At 45.8% G+C, this 12,721-nt stretch overlaps 1 protein-coding gene across 1 annotated transcript; it reads right to left on the bottom strand.

Annotated features, from left to right (window-relative positions):
- Positions 1–11,228: 11,228 nt before the first annotated feature.
- LOC144609327 (putative G-protein coupled receptor 139) lies at positions 11,229–12,717 on the bottom strand. The gene is made up of 2 exons (XM_078427753.1): positions 12,495–12,717; positions 11,229–12,121 (listed from the first exon to the last, which is right to left on the bottom strand). Exons 1-2 carry the CDS (start codon positions 12,715–12,717, stop codon positions 11,229–11,231), a joined length of 1,116 nt encoding a protein of 371 aa, XP_078283879.1.
- Between the last annotated feature and the right edge of the window lie 4 nt (positions 12,718–12,721).

Genomic DNA, 12,721 nt, shown 5'->3' with positions numbered 1-12,721 from the left:
AGGGAGTTTGGAGAGTGCCTCCGAGATGGATTCTTAGAGCAGCTTGTACTGGAGCCTACCAGAGAGAAGGCAATTCTGGATTTAGTGTTGTCCAATGAACCAGATTTAATAAGGGAACTCAAGGTAAAGGAACCGCTCGGAGGTCGTGCCGATAATATGATTAGTATTAATATGCAATTTGAGAGGGAAACGGTTAAACCAGGAATGTCAGTGTTGCAGTTGAACAAAGGGGAATATGACGGCATGAGGAGGAGCTGGCCAAGGTCGAATGGAAAAGGGACCTAGCAGGAATGACGGTGGAACAGCAATGGCAGGAATTTCCGGGCACAATTCAGAAAATGCAGGGTCATTTCATTCCAAAGAGAAAGAAAGATTCCAAGGGGAGTAAGAGGCAACCGTTGCTGACAAGGGAACTTAGAGATGGAATAAAACTAAAAGAAAAGATGTATAAGATAGCAAAGGGAAGTGGGAAGCCAGAGGAATGGCAACTTTCAAATGACAACGGAATATAGCAAAAAGGGCAATACGGGCTGAAAATATGAGGTACAATGCGAAGCTGGCCTAGAATATATATAAGGAAATAAAAGCTTCTTTAGGCATGTTAAGAGAAAACAATTAATAAAGACAAATGTTGGTCCCTTGAAGGCAGAAACGGGTGAAATTATAATGGATAACAAGGAAATGGCGGGAGAGTTGAACAGGTACTTCGGATCTGTCTTCCCTCCGGAAGACACAAATAATCTGTCAGATGTACTAGTGGACAGAGGATCAAGGGAGACAGAGGTACTGAAAGAAATTTGCATTAAGAGAGAAATAGTATTGCGTCGACTGATGGGACTGAAGGCTGATAAATCCCCAGGGCCTGATGGTCTGCACCCGAGGGTATTCAAGGAGGTGGCTCAAGAAATCGTGGACGTATTGGTGATCATTTTCCAATGTTCAATCAGTTCCCGTGGATTGGAGGGTAGCTAATATTATGATTTGACCCAGCTATTTGCAAATGTTTTAACTGTTCTTTATACATAAATTATGAGTGGCGCAGATAGATTGGTCAGAAACGGCATGAACGGCATCAGTGGTGCAGCGGTAGTGTTGCTGCCTCACAACGCCAGAGACGCGGGTTGGATCCTATCTACGGGTGCTGTCTATATGGAGTTTGTACGTTCTCCACGTGACCTAGGTTTTCACCAAATGCTCCGGTTTCCTCCCACACTTTAAAGATGCACAGTTTTGTTGGTTAATTAGCTGTGGTAAAAGATTGTAAATTGCCCCCAGTGTGTAGGATAGTGCTAATGTCCTGAGATCGCTGGTCGACGCTGATTCGGTGGGCCGAAGGGCCTGTTTCCATGCTGTATCTTTATATTAAATTAAATTTGCTGGTAGTTCTTTTTTACATTATGTTTGTCAGTACCTGCAACTTCTTTTGGGAGTGTTGGTGGAGGTTGACGTGACAATGCTTCAGCATCTTTGCTGATATCTATTCCTCACGACAGGTCGTCAACGTGAAACATGGACATATCCTGTCCAGTTCCACTCTATCCAGGCCTTTCACTATTCGATGATTCAATGAGGACCTCCTCATCCTTTTAAATTCTGGCGAGTACAGATCGAGTGCCGTCAAATGTCCATCATACTTTAATGGGAGCGGTTGGACCATTCTTCAATATGTATTGAAACATCACCCCCACGTTCTGAAATGTGGAGAGGCTTTGAGAACTGACAATATTGTTTCACTTGACACTCCAAATTGCCGCATGTGCCTGCATTTGGCTCGTTGCACGCTACTCCCTGCTGAATCAATATTTTGAATCATGGTCGCGGTGTCAAAAAATCATAAATGATGCGTGAATCAGGAGCTGGATACTTACCGTGCCGTCCATAATATTTGGGACAAAGGCTCATCATTAATTCATTTGCCTCTGTACTCCACAATTTGAGATTTCTAATAGAAAAAATCACATGTGTTTAAAGTGCACATTGTCTGATTTTAATAAAGGGTATTTTTATACATTTTGGTTTTACCATGTAGAAATTACAGCAGTATTTATTCATAGTCCCCCGTATATTTCAGGGCACCATAATGTTTGGGACACAGCATTGTCATGCAAGTGAAAGTAGTCATGTTTATTATTGCAGCCATCTTTAGCTTATACTTGTTTTGGGGGCTAGTCCCCTTCAGTTTTCTCTTCACCTTATAAATGGCATGCTCAATTGTGTTCAGATCGGGTGATTGACTTGAGCATTCTACAATTGACCATTTTTTAGCTTTGATCAACTCTATTGTTCCTTTGGCAGTATGTTTGGGATCATTGTCTTGCTATAGAATGAACCACCGGCGAATGCGTTTTGAGGTATTTGTTCGAAATTGACCAGATAGGATGTGTCTTTTCCACTTCGGAATCCATTATGCTACTACCATTGGCAGTTGTATCGTCAATGAAGCTAAGTGAGCAATCGCCTTCAGCAGCCATACGTGCCCAGGCCATAACACCCCCGCCACCGTGTTTCACAGATGAGATGGAGTGCTTTGGATCTTGGGCAGTTCCTTTTCTACTCCAAAATTTGCTCTTGCCATCACTCTGATAAGTTAATCTTCGTCTCATCTGTCCACAATACCTTTTTCCAGAATTGTGGTTGCCCTTTTAAGATAACACTATTGTTATCTGTATCCTGGCCATCGATTTTTTGCGGCTAACTAATGGTTTGCAACTTGCAGTTATAAACCTGTCCCATTCATGTATCTGTCTAAATGTTTCTGAAACGTTGTAATAGTACCTGCCTCAACTACCTCCTCCGGCAGCTCGTTGATCAGCCACCACCTTTTATGTGAAAAAAGTTACCCTTTATGTTCCGAGTAAAACTTTCCCCACTAACCTGAAACCTAAATTCTCTGGTTCTCGGTTCACCTGCACTGGGCAAGAGACTCTGCTTCTACCATATCTATTCCTCTCATGATTTTATCCACCTCAATAAGGAATAGAGCCCCAGCCTGCTAAACCTCTACCTATAGCCCACGCCCTCGAGTAATGGCAACTTCCTCGTAAATATTCTCTGCATCCCATCCAGCTTGATATCATCTTTCCTATAACTTCGTGGGCAGAACTGAACACAATGTTCTATATGCAGCCTCAACAACGGCTTATCTGACCTCTCCTCTGTTATATCCAGCATTCGGACTGATGAAGGCAATTGTGCCAAAAGCTTTTTGACAACTCCATCTACATGTGGTGCGACTTTCAATAAACTATGTACCTGCACTACAAGATCCCTCTACTCTCCGACACTCCCCAGAGCCCTGACGTTCACCGTGGCGGTCAGACTGCTGTCCATGTTAGAATTCCCAAAATGAAACACCTCACACATCAGAATTACATTGCATTAATCACTCTTCAGCCCACCGGACCAACCGATCAAGATGCTACTGCATTATTTGACAACCATCTTCACTATCTTACAATTTGATGTCAATAAATAGTTCCTTGTTTTTGTTTATGTTGAGTGTTTATTTGCATCAATGTTCAAATGGGTGTTCTGTCCCTTATCTGTAATTTGATTCATCAAAATCCATGATTTAACCTATTGTGGTTGCGTCATTGTCGAATAGACAATAGACAAATAGACAATAGACAATAGGTGCAGGAGGAGGCCATTCGGCCCTTCGAGCCAGCACCGCCATTCAATGTGATCATGGCTGATCATTCTGATAACCTCAATCAGTACCCCGTTCCTGCTTTCTCCCCATACCCCCTGACTCCGCTATCCCTAAGAGCTCTATATAGCTCTCTCTTGAATACATTCAGAGAATTGTCGACCACTGCCTTCTGAGGCAGAGAATTCCACAGATTCACAACACTCTGACTGAAACAAGTTTTTCCTCATCTCCGTTCTAAATGGCCTACCCCTTATTCTTAAACTGTGGCCCCTGGTTCTGGACTCCCCCAACACTGGGAACATGTTTCCTGCCTCTAACGTGTCCAACCCCTCAATAATCTTATACGATCCGATAAGATCTCCTCTCACCCTTCTAAATTCCAGTGTATACAAGCCTAGTCGCTCCAGTCTTTCAACATATGACAGTCCCGCCATTCCGGGAATTAACCTAGTAAACCTCAATAGCAAGAATATCCTTCCTCAAATATGGAGACCAAAACTGCACACAGTACTCCAGGTGCGGTCTCACTAGGGCCCTGTACAACTGCAGAAGGACCTCTTTGCTACTATACTCAACTCCTCTTGTTATGAAGGCCAACATTCCATTGGCTTTCTTCACTGCCTGCTCTAACTGCATGCTTCCTTTCAGTGACTGATGCACTAGGACACCCAGATCACGTTGTACGTCCCCTTTTCCTAACTTGACACCATTAAGATAATAATCTGCCTTCATATTCTTACCACCAAAGTGGATAACCTCACACTTATCCACATTAAACTGCATCTGCCATGTATCCGCCGACTCACACAACCTGTCCAAGTCACCCAGTAACCTCATCGCATCTTCCTCACAGTTCACACTACCACCCAGCTTTGTATCATCTGCAAATTTGCTAATGGTACTTCTAATCCCTTTATCCAATTCATTAATGTATATGGTAAATAGCTGCGGTCACAGCACCGAGCCTAGCGGTACCCCACTAGTCACTGCCTGCCATTCTGAATGCGACCCATTTATTCCCACTCTTTGCTTTCAGTCTCTCAACCAATTTTCAATCCATTTCAGTACCCTACCTCCAATACCATGTGCTCTGATTTTGCCCACTAATCTCGTATGTGGAACCATGTCAAAGGCTTTCTGAAAGTCAAGGTACACCACATCCACCGGCTCCCTCTGTCAATTTTCCTAGTTACACCCTCGAAGAATACCAGAAGATTAGTCCAGCATGATTTCCCCTTCGTAAATCCATGCTGACTCGGAACAATCCTGTTACTACTATCCAAATGCTCCTCAATTTCGTCTTTTATAATTGACTCCAGCATCTTCCCCACCACTGATGTCAGACTAACTGGTCTATAATTTCCCGTTTTCTCTCTCCCTCCTTTCTTAAAAAGTGGAACAACATTAGCTACCCTCCAATCCACAGGAAACTGATCCTGAATAGACATGGCATTGGTGCCGTGTTTGGCCGCTGAGTCAGGGGTGTAAGGAGAGTAGAGCAGGAGGCTAAGCTCACTGCCCTGAGGTGGACCTGTGTTGACGGTCAGTGAGGAGGAGACGTTGAAAGTGATCCACGCAGATTGAAGATAGACATAAAAATCTGGAGTAACTCAGCAGGCCAGGCAGCGTCTCTGGATAGAAGGAATGAGTGACTTTTCGATTCTAGATCCTTCAGGATGAGAGTCAGGGGAAAGTGAAACGAGAGATCAATGGGGACGAAGATTATGTAACATGTAGAATAGATCATTGGTAGCTGCGGGGTCTTGACAACGAGGCATGCAATGTCAGGAGGACAATCAGACTGGTCGGAGCACTAGGATGGGGAGGGACCGAGAGAAAGGGAAAGCAAGGGTTATCTTTACTTTATTTACCAATAATTTCCTCCGCCGAGCAGAGCTGGTCCTTACCCACAACAATATCTCCTTCGACTCCTCACACTTCCTCCAAATCGAAGGGGTAGCTATGGGTACCCGTATGGGCCCTAGCAATGCCTGCCTCTTTGTAGGGTACGTCGAACAATCCCTGTCCCAGGGGTACACTGGGCTTATCCCAGAACTCTACCTCCGCTACATTGACGACTGCAATGTTGCTACCTGCTGCACCCATGCAGAACTCACTGACTTCAGCAACTTCACCACTAACTTCCATCTTGCTCTCAAATTTACTTGGACCATCTCCGACATCTCCCTACCGTCTCTGGATCTCAGAATCTCCATCACAGGAGACAGACTATTGACCGACATCTACTATAAATCCACTGACTCCCATATGTATCTTGACTACACTTCTTCCCACCCAGTTTCCTGTAAAGACTCTATCCATTTCTCCCAATTCCTCCGTCTACGCCGCATCTGCGCGCAGGATGAGGTGTTCCATACAAGAGCATCAGAAATGTCCTCATTCTTTAAGAAACGGGGGTTCCCCTCTTCCATTATAGATGAGGCTCTCACTAGGATCTCCTCAATATCCCACAGCTCCGCTCTTGCTCGCCCGCCCCCTCCCCCTATTCGTAACAAGGACAGAGTCCCCCTTGTTCTCACCTTCCACCCAATTAGCCGTCGCATGCAAAATTTTATCCTCCAAAAATTTCGCCACCTCCCACGGGATCACACTACTGGCCACATCTTCCCATTCCTACTCCTTTCATCTTTCCGCAGAGACCGTTCCCTCCGAAATTCCCTGGTCCACTCGTCCCTTCCCACCCAAACCTCACCCTCCCCAGGTACTTTCCCCCGCAACCGCAGGAGATGCAACACCTGTCCCTTTACCTCCCCCCTCGACTCCATCCAAGGACCCAAACAGTCTTTCCAGGTGAGGCAGAGGTTCACCTGCACCTCCCCCAACCTCATCTACTGCATCCGCTGTTCCAGGTGTCAACTTCTCCACATCGGCGAGACCAAGCGCAGGCTCGGCGATCTTTTCGCTGAACACCTCCGCTCAGTCTTAACTCCCTACCTCAGTCTTAACTCCCTACCCGATCTCCCAGTGGCCCAGCTCAACTCCCCCTCCCGTTCCCAATCTAACCTTTCTGTCCTGGGCCTCCACCATTGTCAGAGTGAGACCCAGCGGAAATTGGTGGTACAGCACCTCATGTTTCATATCATATCATATCATATCATATCATATCATATCATATCATATCATATCATATCATATCATATCATATCATATCATATCATATCATATCATATCATATCATATCATATCATATCATATCATATCATATCATATCATATCATATCATATCATATCATATCATATCATATATATACAGTCCGTGCCGCCCAGCGATCCCCGTACATTAACACTATCCTACACCCACTAGGGACAATTTTTACATTTACCCAGCCAATTAACCTACATACCTGTACGTCTTTGGAGTGTGGGAAGAAACCGAAGATCTCGGAGAAAACCCACGCAGGTCACGGGGAGAACGTACAAACTCCTTACAGTGCAGCACCCGTAGTCAGGATCGAACCTGAGTCTCCGGCGCTGCATTCGCTGTAAAGCAGCAACCCTACCGCTGCGCTACCGTGCCGCCAATATCTAACTTGAGATATTGCCTGTTTTCCCTCTCTATCCCCTCCCCTTCCCAGTGCTCCCACTATTCTTCCTGTCTCCGACTACATTCTATCTTTGCCCCCCCCTCCCCTGACATCAGTCTGAAGAATGATCTCGATCCGAAACGTCAGCCATTCCTTCTCGCACGAGATGGTGCCTGACCCTCTAAGTTACCCCAGCATTTAGTTTCTACATCAGATAAGTCAATATGCATACCACTGGGTTGTAAGTTGCCCAAGCGAAATATAAGTTGCTGTTCCTCCAATTTGCATTAGACCTCACTCTGACAGTGGAGGAGGTCCAGGACAGAAAGGTCAGTATGGGAATGTTTAGGGGTTAAAGTGTTTAACAAACGGGAGATCGCGTAAGTCTAGGCGGACTGAGCGGAAGTGTTCAGTGAAATGATCACCGAGCCTATGCTTGGCGTCGCCGATATGTAAGAGTCCACACCTGGAAAAGCGGATACGGTAGATGAGGGAGGAGGGGATGCAAGTAAACCTCTGCCTCACTTCAAAGGACTGTTGCAATCCTTGGACGGCATCGAGGCGCGAGGTATAGGGACAGGTGTTGCATCTACTGCGTTGCAGGAGAACGTACCAGGGGAGGGAATGGTTTGGGTGGGAAGGGACGATTTAACCAGGGAGCTTCAGAAGGAATGTTCGCTGCCGAACGAGAAAAGGGGTGGAGATGGGGAAATGTGGCTCGTGGAGGGAACCCATTGGAGGTGGCGAAAATGTTGGTGGATTGTGTGCTGTATGCAACTACTGATGGGGTGAAAGGTGAGGACGAGGGGGACTCTGTCCCTGTTGCGACTGGGGGGTGGGGGAGCAAGACTAGAGTTGCGGGGTACTAAGGAGGCATGTGTGAAGGCTTCATCTATGATGGAATTGGGGAATCTCCGTTCCCTAAAGGATGATGACATCTCGGATGTCCTGGTATGGAACACTTAACTTTAGGTGCAGATGTGTCTTAGACGGAGGAATTGAAAGTAGGGGATAGAGTCTTTGAAGGAGGCATAGTGGGAAGAAGTGTAGTCTAGATAGCTGTTGGAGTCGGTAGGTTCATTCTATATGTCAGTTGATAGGATATCACCAGTGATGGGGACAGTGAGATCTAGAAACGATAGGGAGATAGAAACATAGAACATAGAAATAGGTGTAGGAGGAGGCCCTGCGAACCAGTCATTCATTGTGATCATGGCTGATTGTCCCCAATCAATACCCGGTGCCTGCCTTCTCCCATATCCCTTGATTCCTCTAGCCCCTAGAGCTCTATCTAACTCTCTCTTAAATTCATCCAGTGATTTGGCTTCCATTGCCCTCTGTGGCAGTGAATTCAACAAATTCACAACTCTCTGGTTGGAAACGCTTTTTTCTCACCTCAGTTTTAAATGGCCTCCCCTTTATTCTAAGACTGTGTGTGGCCCCTGGTTCTGGACTGGAACAACATTGGGAAAATGTTTCCTGCATCTAGCTTGTCCAGTCTTATAATTTTATATGTTTCTATAAGATCCCCTCTCATCCTTCTAAACTCCAGTGAATACAAGCCTTGTCCTTTCAATCTTTCCTCACATGACAGTCCCGCCATCCCAGGGGTCAATCCCACGGATGTCGGGGATGCTCCAAGTAAATTTGAATGCAGTATGGAAATTAGTAGTGCAGCTTGGAAAAATGATTTGACTGCAGTGCCGGAAAAGTCCGTGAGTTCTGCATGGGTGCAGGAGCTGGCACCGATGCAGTCGTCAATGTAGCAGAGATGCAGTTCAGGGATAGGGCCAGTGTACGCCTCGAACAGGTATTGTTCGACGTACACTACAAAGAGCCAGCCATAGCTGGGGCCCACACGAGTGCCCATAGGTGTGCCTTGGATTTACAGGAAGCATAAGAATTGAAGGATAAATTGTTAGGAGTAATGACCAGCTCTGCTAGGCGGAGGAGAGTGTTAGTACAGTATAATTGGCTGGTTCTGCGGTCGAGGAAGAAACGGAGTGCCTTCAGGCCTTCCTGGTAAGGGATGGAGTTGTAGAATGACTGAACGTCCATAGTAAATCTGATGGAGTGGGGGCCTAGGAAAATGTAGTAATTGAAGAGCCGACGGTCCTGTGAGGTATCTTGAAATAAGTTACAATGCCAGATAGCCGGGTTCGATCCTGACAACGGGTGCTGTCTGTACGTAGTTTGCACGTTCTCCCCGTGACCTGCGTGGGTTTCCTCCGAGATCTTCGCTTTCCTCCCACACTCAAATGTTTGCAGTTGGTTGGCATGGTATAAATGTAAAATTGTCCCTAGTGTGTGTGGAACTAGTGTTGGTGTGCGAGGATCGCTGGTCGGTGCGGACTCGGTGGGCCGAAGAGCTTCTTTCGATGCTGTGTCTCAAAATTAAACGAAACGAAACTAAACTAAACTAAACTAAACTAAACTAAACTAAACTAAACTAAACTAAACTAAACTAAACTAAACTAAACTAAACTAAACTAAACTAAACTAAACTAAACTAAACTAAACTGAACTAAACTGAACTAAACTAAACTAAACTAAACTAAACTAAAGGCAAGTTTGCTGACGATGGCAAATTAGCTGACATTAAATATGGTTGTCTAAAATTGCTAGATAACCTCGCTGCAGAATGGCCAGTGGAATTTAATGCAGATAAGTGCGAGGTGTTGGATTTTGGGAGTCGGATGGCGTAGGAGCTTCACGGTGAAAGGCAGGACCCTGGGGAGTGCGGTAGAACAGAACGATCAAGGTGTGCACATTCATAATACCATGAGAGCTATACGTAGTAGCGAAGTATTTTGGTAAACTGAGCTTCGCCAGTCACGATATTGTGCATAGAGGTTGAGCATGTTAAATTTGAAAAGATTTTGGTGCGGCCACATTTGGAGTACGGTGCTCACTTTGGTCACCCAGCTTCAGGAAGGACGTCATTGAGGTGGAAACCGTGCAGAGAAGATTCACGATTTGCCAGGACTTGAGGACCAGAGCTCTAGGGAGTGGTTCAGCAGGCAGGCATCTCATGGGAACGCAGACGGCACAAGCATGATCTGACATAATACACCGTAGGGGATATATTGGGAAATCAAAAAGTAGTGGACACTGGTTTAAGGCTGAAAATAAGAATGCCAGGATTTGATAGGAAACTGCGGGAAATCCCTTTCACTCAATGAGTGGTGGATGTACAGAGGGACCTATCAGAGTAACTAGTTATTGCAGGTAGAGTAATAGCTTCTCAAAGAAACGAGGACAGGTACATGGATAGGAGGGGTTTTGGGGAAGATGAGGCAAACACGGACAGATGAGACTAATGTAGATGGGGCATTTTGGTCTGCATAGTTAAGGTGGACCGGGGAGATCTGCTTCCGTGCTGCATGACTTCATAACTGGAACTCAAGGTTCAAACCGTTAGATTGCAAGCTACCCAAGCGGAATATGAAGTGCGGCGTCTGCAGTTTGCTTGTAGCCTCACTTTACCAAACGATGACACAAAGGACAGAAGAGTCGGGATGGGAATGGGTAAATTAATGATAATGATTGGTAAGTGGAGATCCAGCAGGCTTTGGCGGTCAGAGCGCTTTGCAGGAAAGGTGTACATGAACACATCACATGCAAAATGTGGTATAAATACATTTACTTGTAAATAGGGTAAATTATGATGATTTGCATACTATGCATAACACACACATCCACCATTGGCTTTAATTAAATTGCACAGACGGTTCTAAGACCATGACACAACCGGTCTACAGGGGGCGCGCGATCCTTTACTCTGACACATAGAGGTAGCCCGGTCCAGAAATACTCAGAGCTGGTCTCATTCATTCTCTTTACTCCCTGCTCCGGCAATCAGCTCGCATTGTTTCAGACCCGAGACATTTGATCGAAACATTCACCATGATTACTTTATTGCACCTCTCCCAGACCCACCAGTGTGTCTTTGTTTCAGCTCTTAATAGACGACGCTAGTGTGGTTACCTCGTCAACATATTCATTACAGATTAACATTTATTACATCAGATTTATTTTTGAACAATCTTAAGACATATTGTGAAGGGATACTTGATTGCATTCTTCAGTTCGTCTCTGACCTTAGACTGAGTGAGCACATAAATAAACGTGTTCGTGCACGAACTTAGAATTTTAAGCATGTTCGCAGTTGAAATTGCGAAATACCTTGGGTTATCGTAACTTAGGAATTGGTGTAAGTTGGCAATATGCGTGTAAATGAAGAAGCACACGTCCGTAAGCCACAGGAGGATGAAACTTCCGGACACACAGAAGAGTAAAATGATCGATTTCCTTCGACTCTGCATCTCCGGATCCTCCTGTTTATCGCCACCGGCGTGAGCGCGGAGCTTCCTGCGGGCTCGGCTCGCCACCACGATGGATCTGACCGTCAGGATATTAAGCGTCACAATAACGAAAAATGGAACCAGAGGGGTTAAAATGGTGTGAATCCAGGAGAAAGCAAGCCACCCGGGGTGGGAAAAATATTCCGGCTTTTCCACACATTCAATTTGCCGGTCTGCATATGTAGAAATAAATGCAAAGTAGTAGGGGATGTTCCGTAATAAGCTCACCACATACACTGTTGCTATCGCCACCCTAGCGATTCTAACCTTGCAGTACCTGGTCTTAAAGCCCTGGCAACAAATGGCCACAAAGCGATCAAATGTAAAAGCGACAGTTAACCAGACTGAGCAGTCCAGGGATACACATCCCATCACTTGTTGTAGCGTGCATGCAACAGTGGGAGGGTATCCGCGAAAAATCGCATAGTAAAGGTAATATATCGCCACGTTGAAGAAGACGGCCGTTAGATCTGCTGCCGCCATCGCCACCAGATAGTGAGTGATGCACCGGGACAGTCCGCAATTTCCCCGTCCGATAACGATGATCGCCACTAAATTACCTGTGAGGAAATAAACACAGACGGCTTTTGAACATGGTCATCAGATGCAAGGTGCTCTCCATATTGGTGGTCATGGTGCAGGCACGACCCCTACAGCTGTACTGCGGTATGACAGTCTCCCGAGCCAAATATCAATTCGTCATGAAATGTGTCCGAAGGAACTGCAGATGCAGGCTTAAACCGAACATTGAAGGTGGGTTTGGGTGGTTTGGGTTGAGATGAAGTAGCAGTGTCCTGCAGAGACACGGTACTAAACGCCACCTTTGTGTGTGGCTGCTTCAGTCTCCGTGTATTCCGGGAGAAAGCCACTTTGGACCCAGTGTTGCTGTCATCTCCATCCGAAATTAATACAGACTTCCGAAACCGTTCTAACAATTGACCGAGTGATCGGAAAACAAAGGATTATAATTATGGCTTTTCAGTGGCATTAAAAGTGAGGATTTGTGTTCCCGGAGCGCGCACTTTGTATAAAACTTCACCTCGGAACCACGCAGGGGACCGCGCACTGCGAACCTTTCTGAGCCACTCCGAGTGTTGCATCTCCCCCTCCCATCAGCGACCCTCTTCAGTTCCCCGTCGGCATCGTGCGCCGACATCCCG

The sequence above is a fragment of the Rhinoraja longicauda genome, chromosome 34 (assembly GCF_053455715.1).
Source record: "Rhinoraja longicauda isolate Sanriku21f chromosome 34, sRhiLon1.1, whole genome shotgun sequence".
Classification (NCBI taxonomy): Eukaryota; Metazoa; Chordata; class Chondrichthyes; order Rajiformes; family Arhynchobatidae; genus Rhinoraja; species Rhinoraja longicauda.
This window is presented reverse-complemented; position numbering and strand designations above follow the sequence as displayed.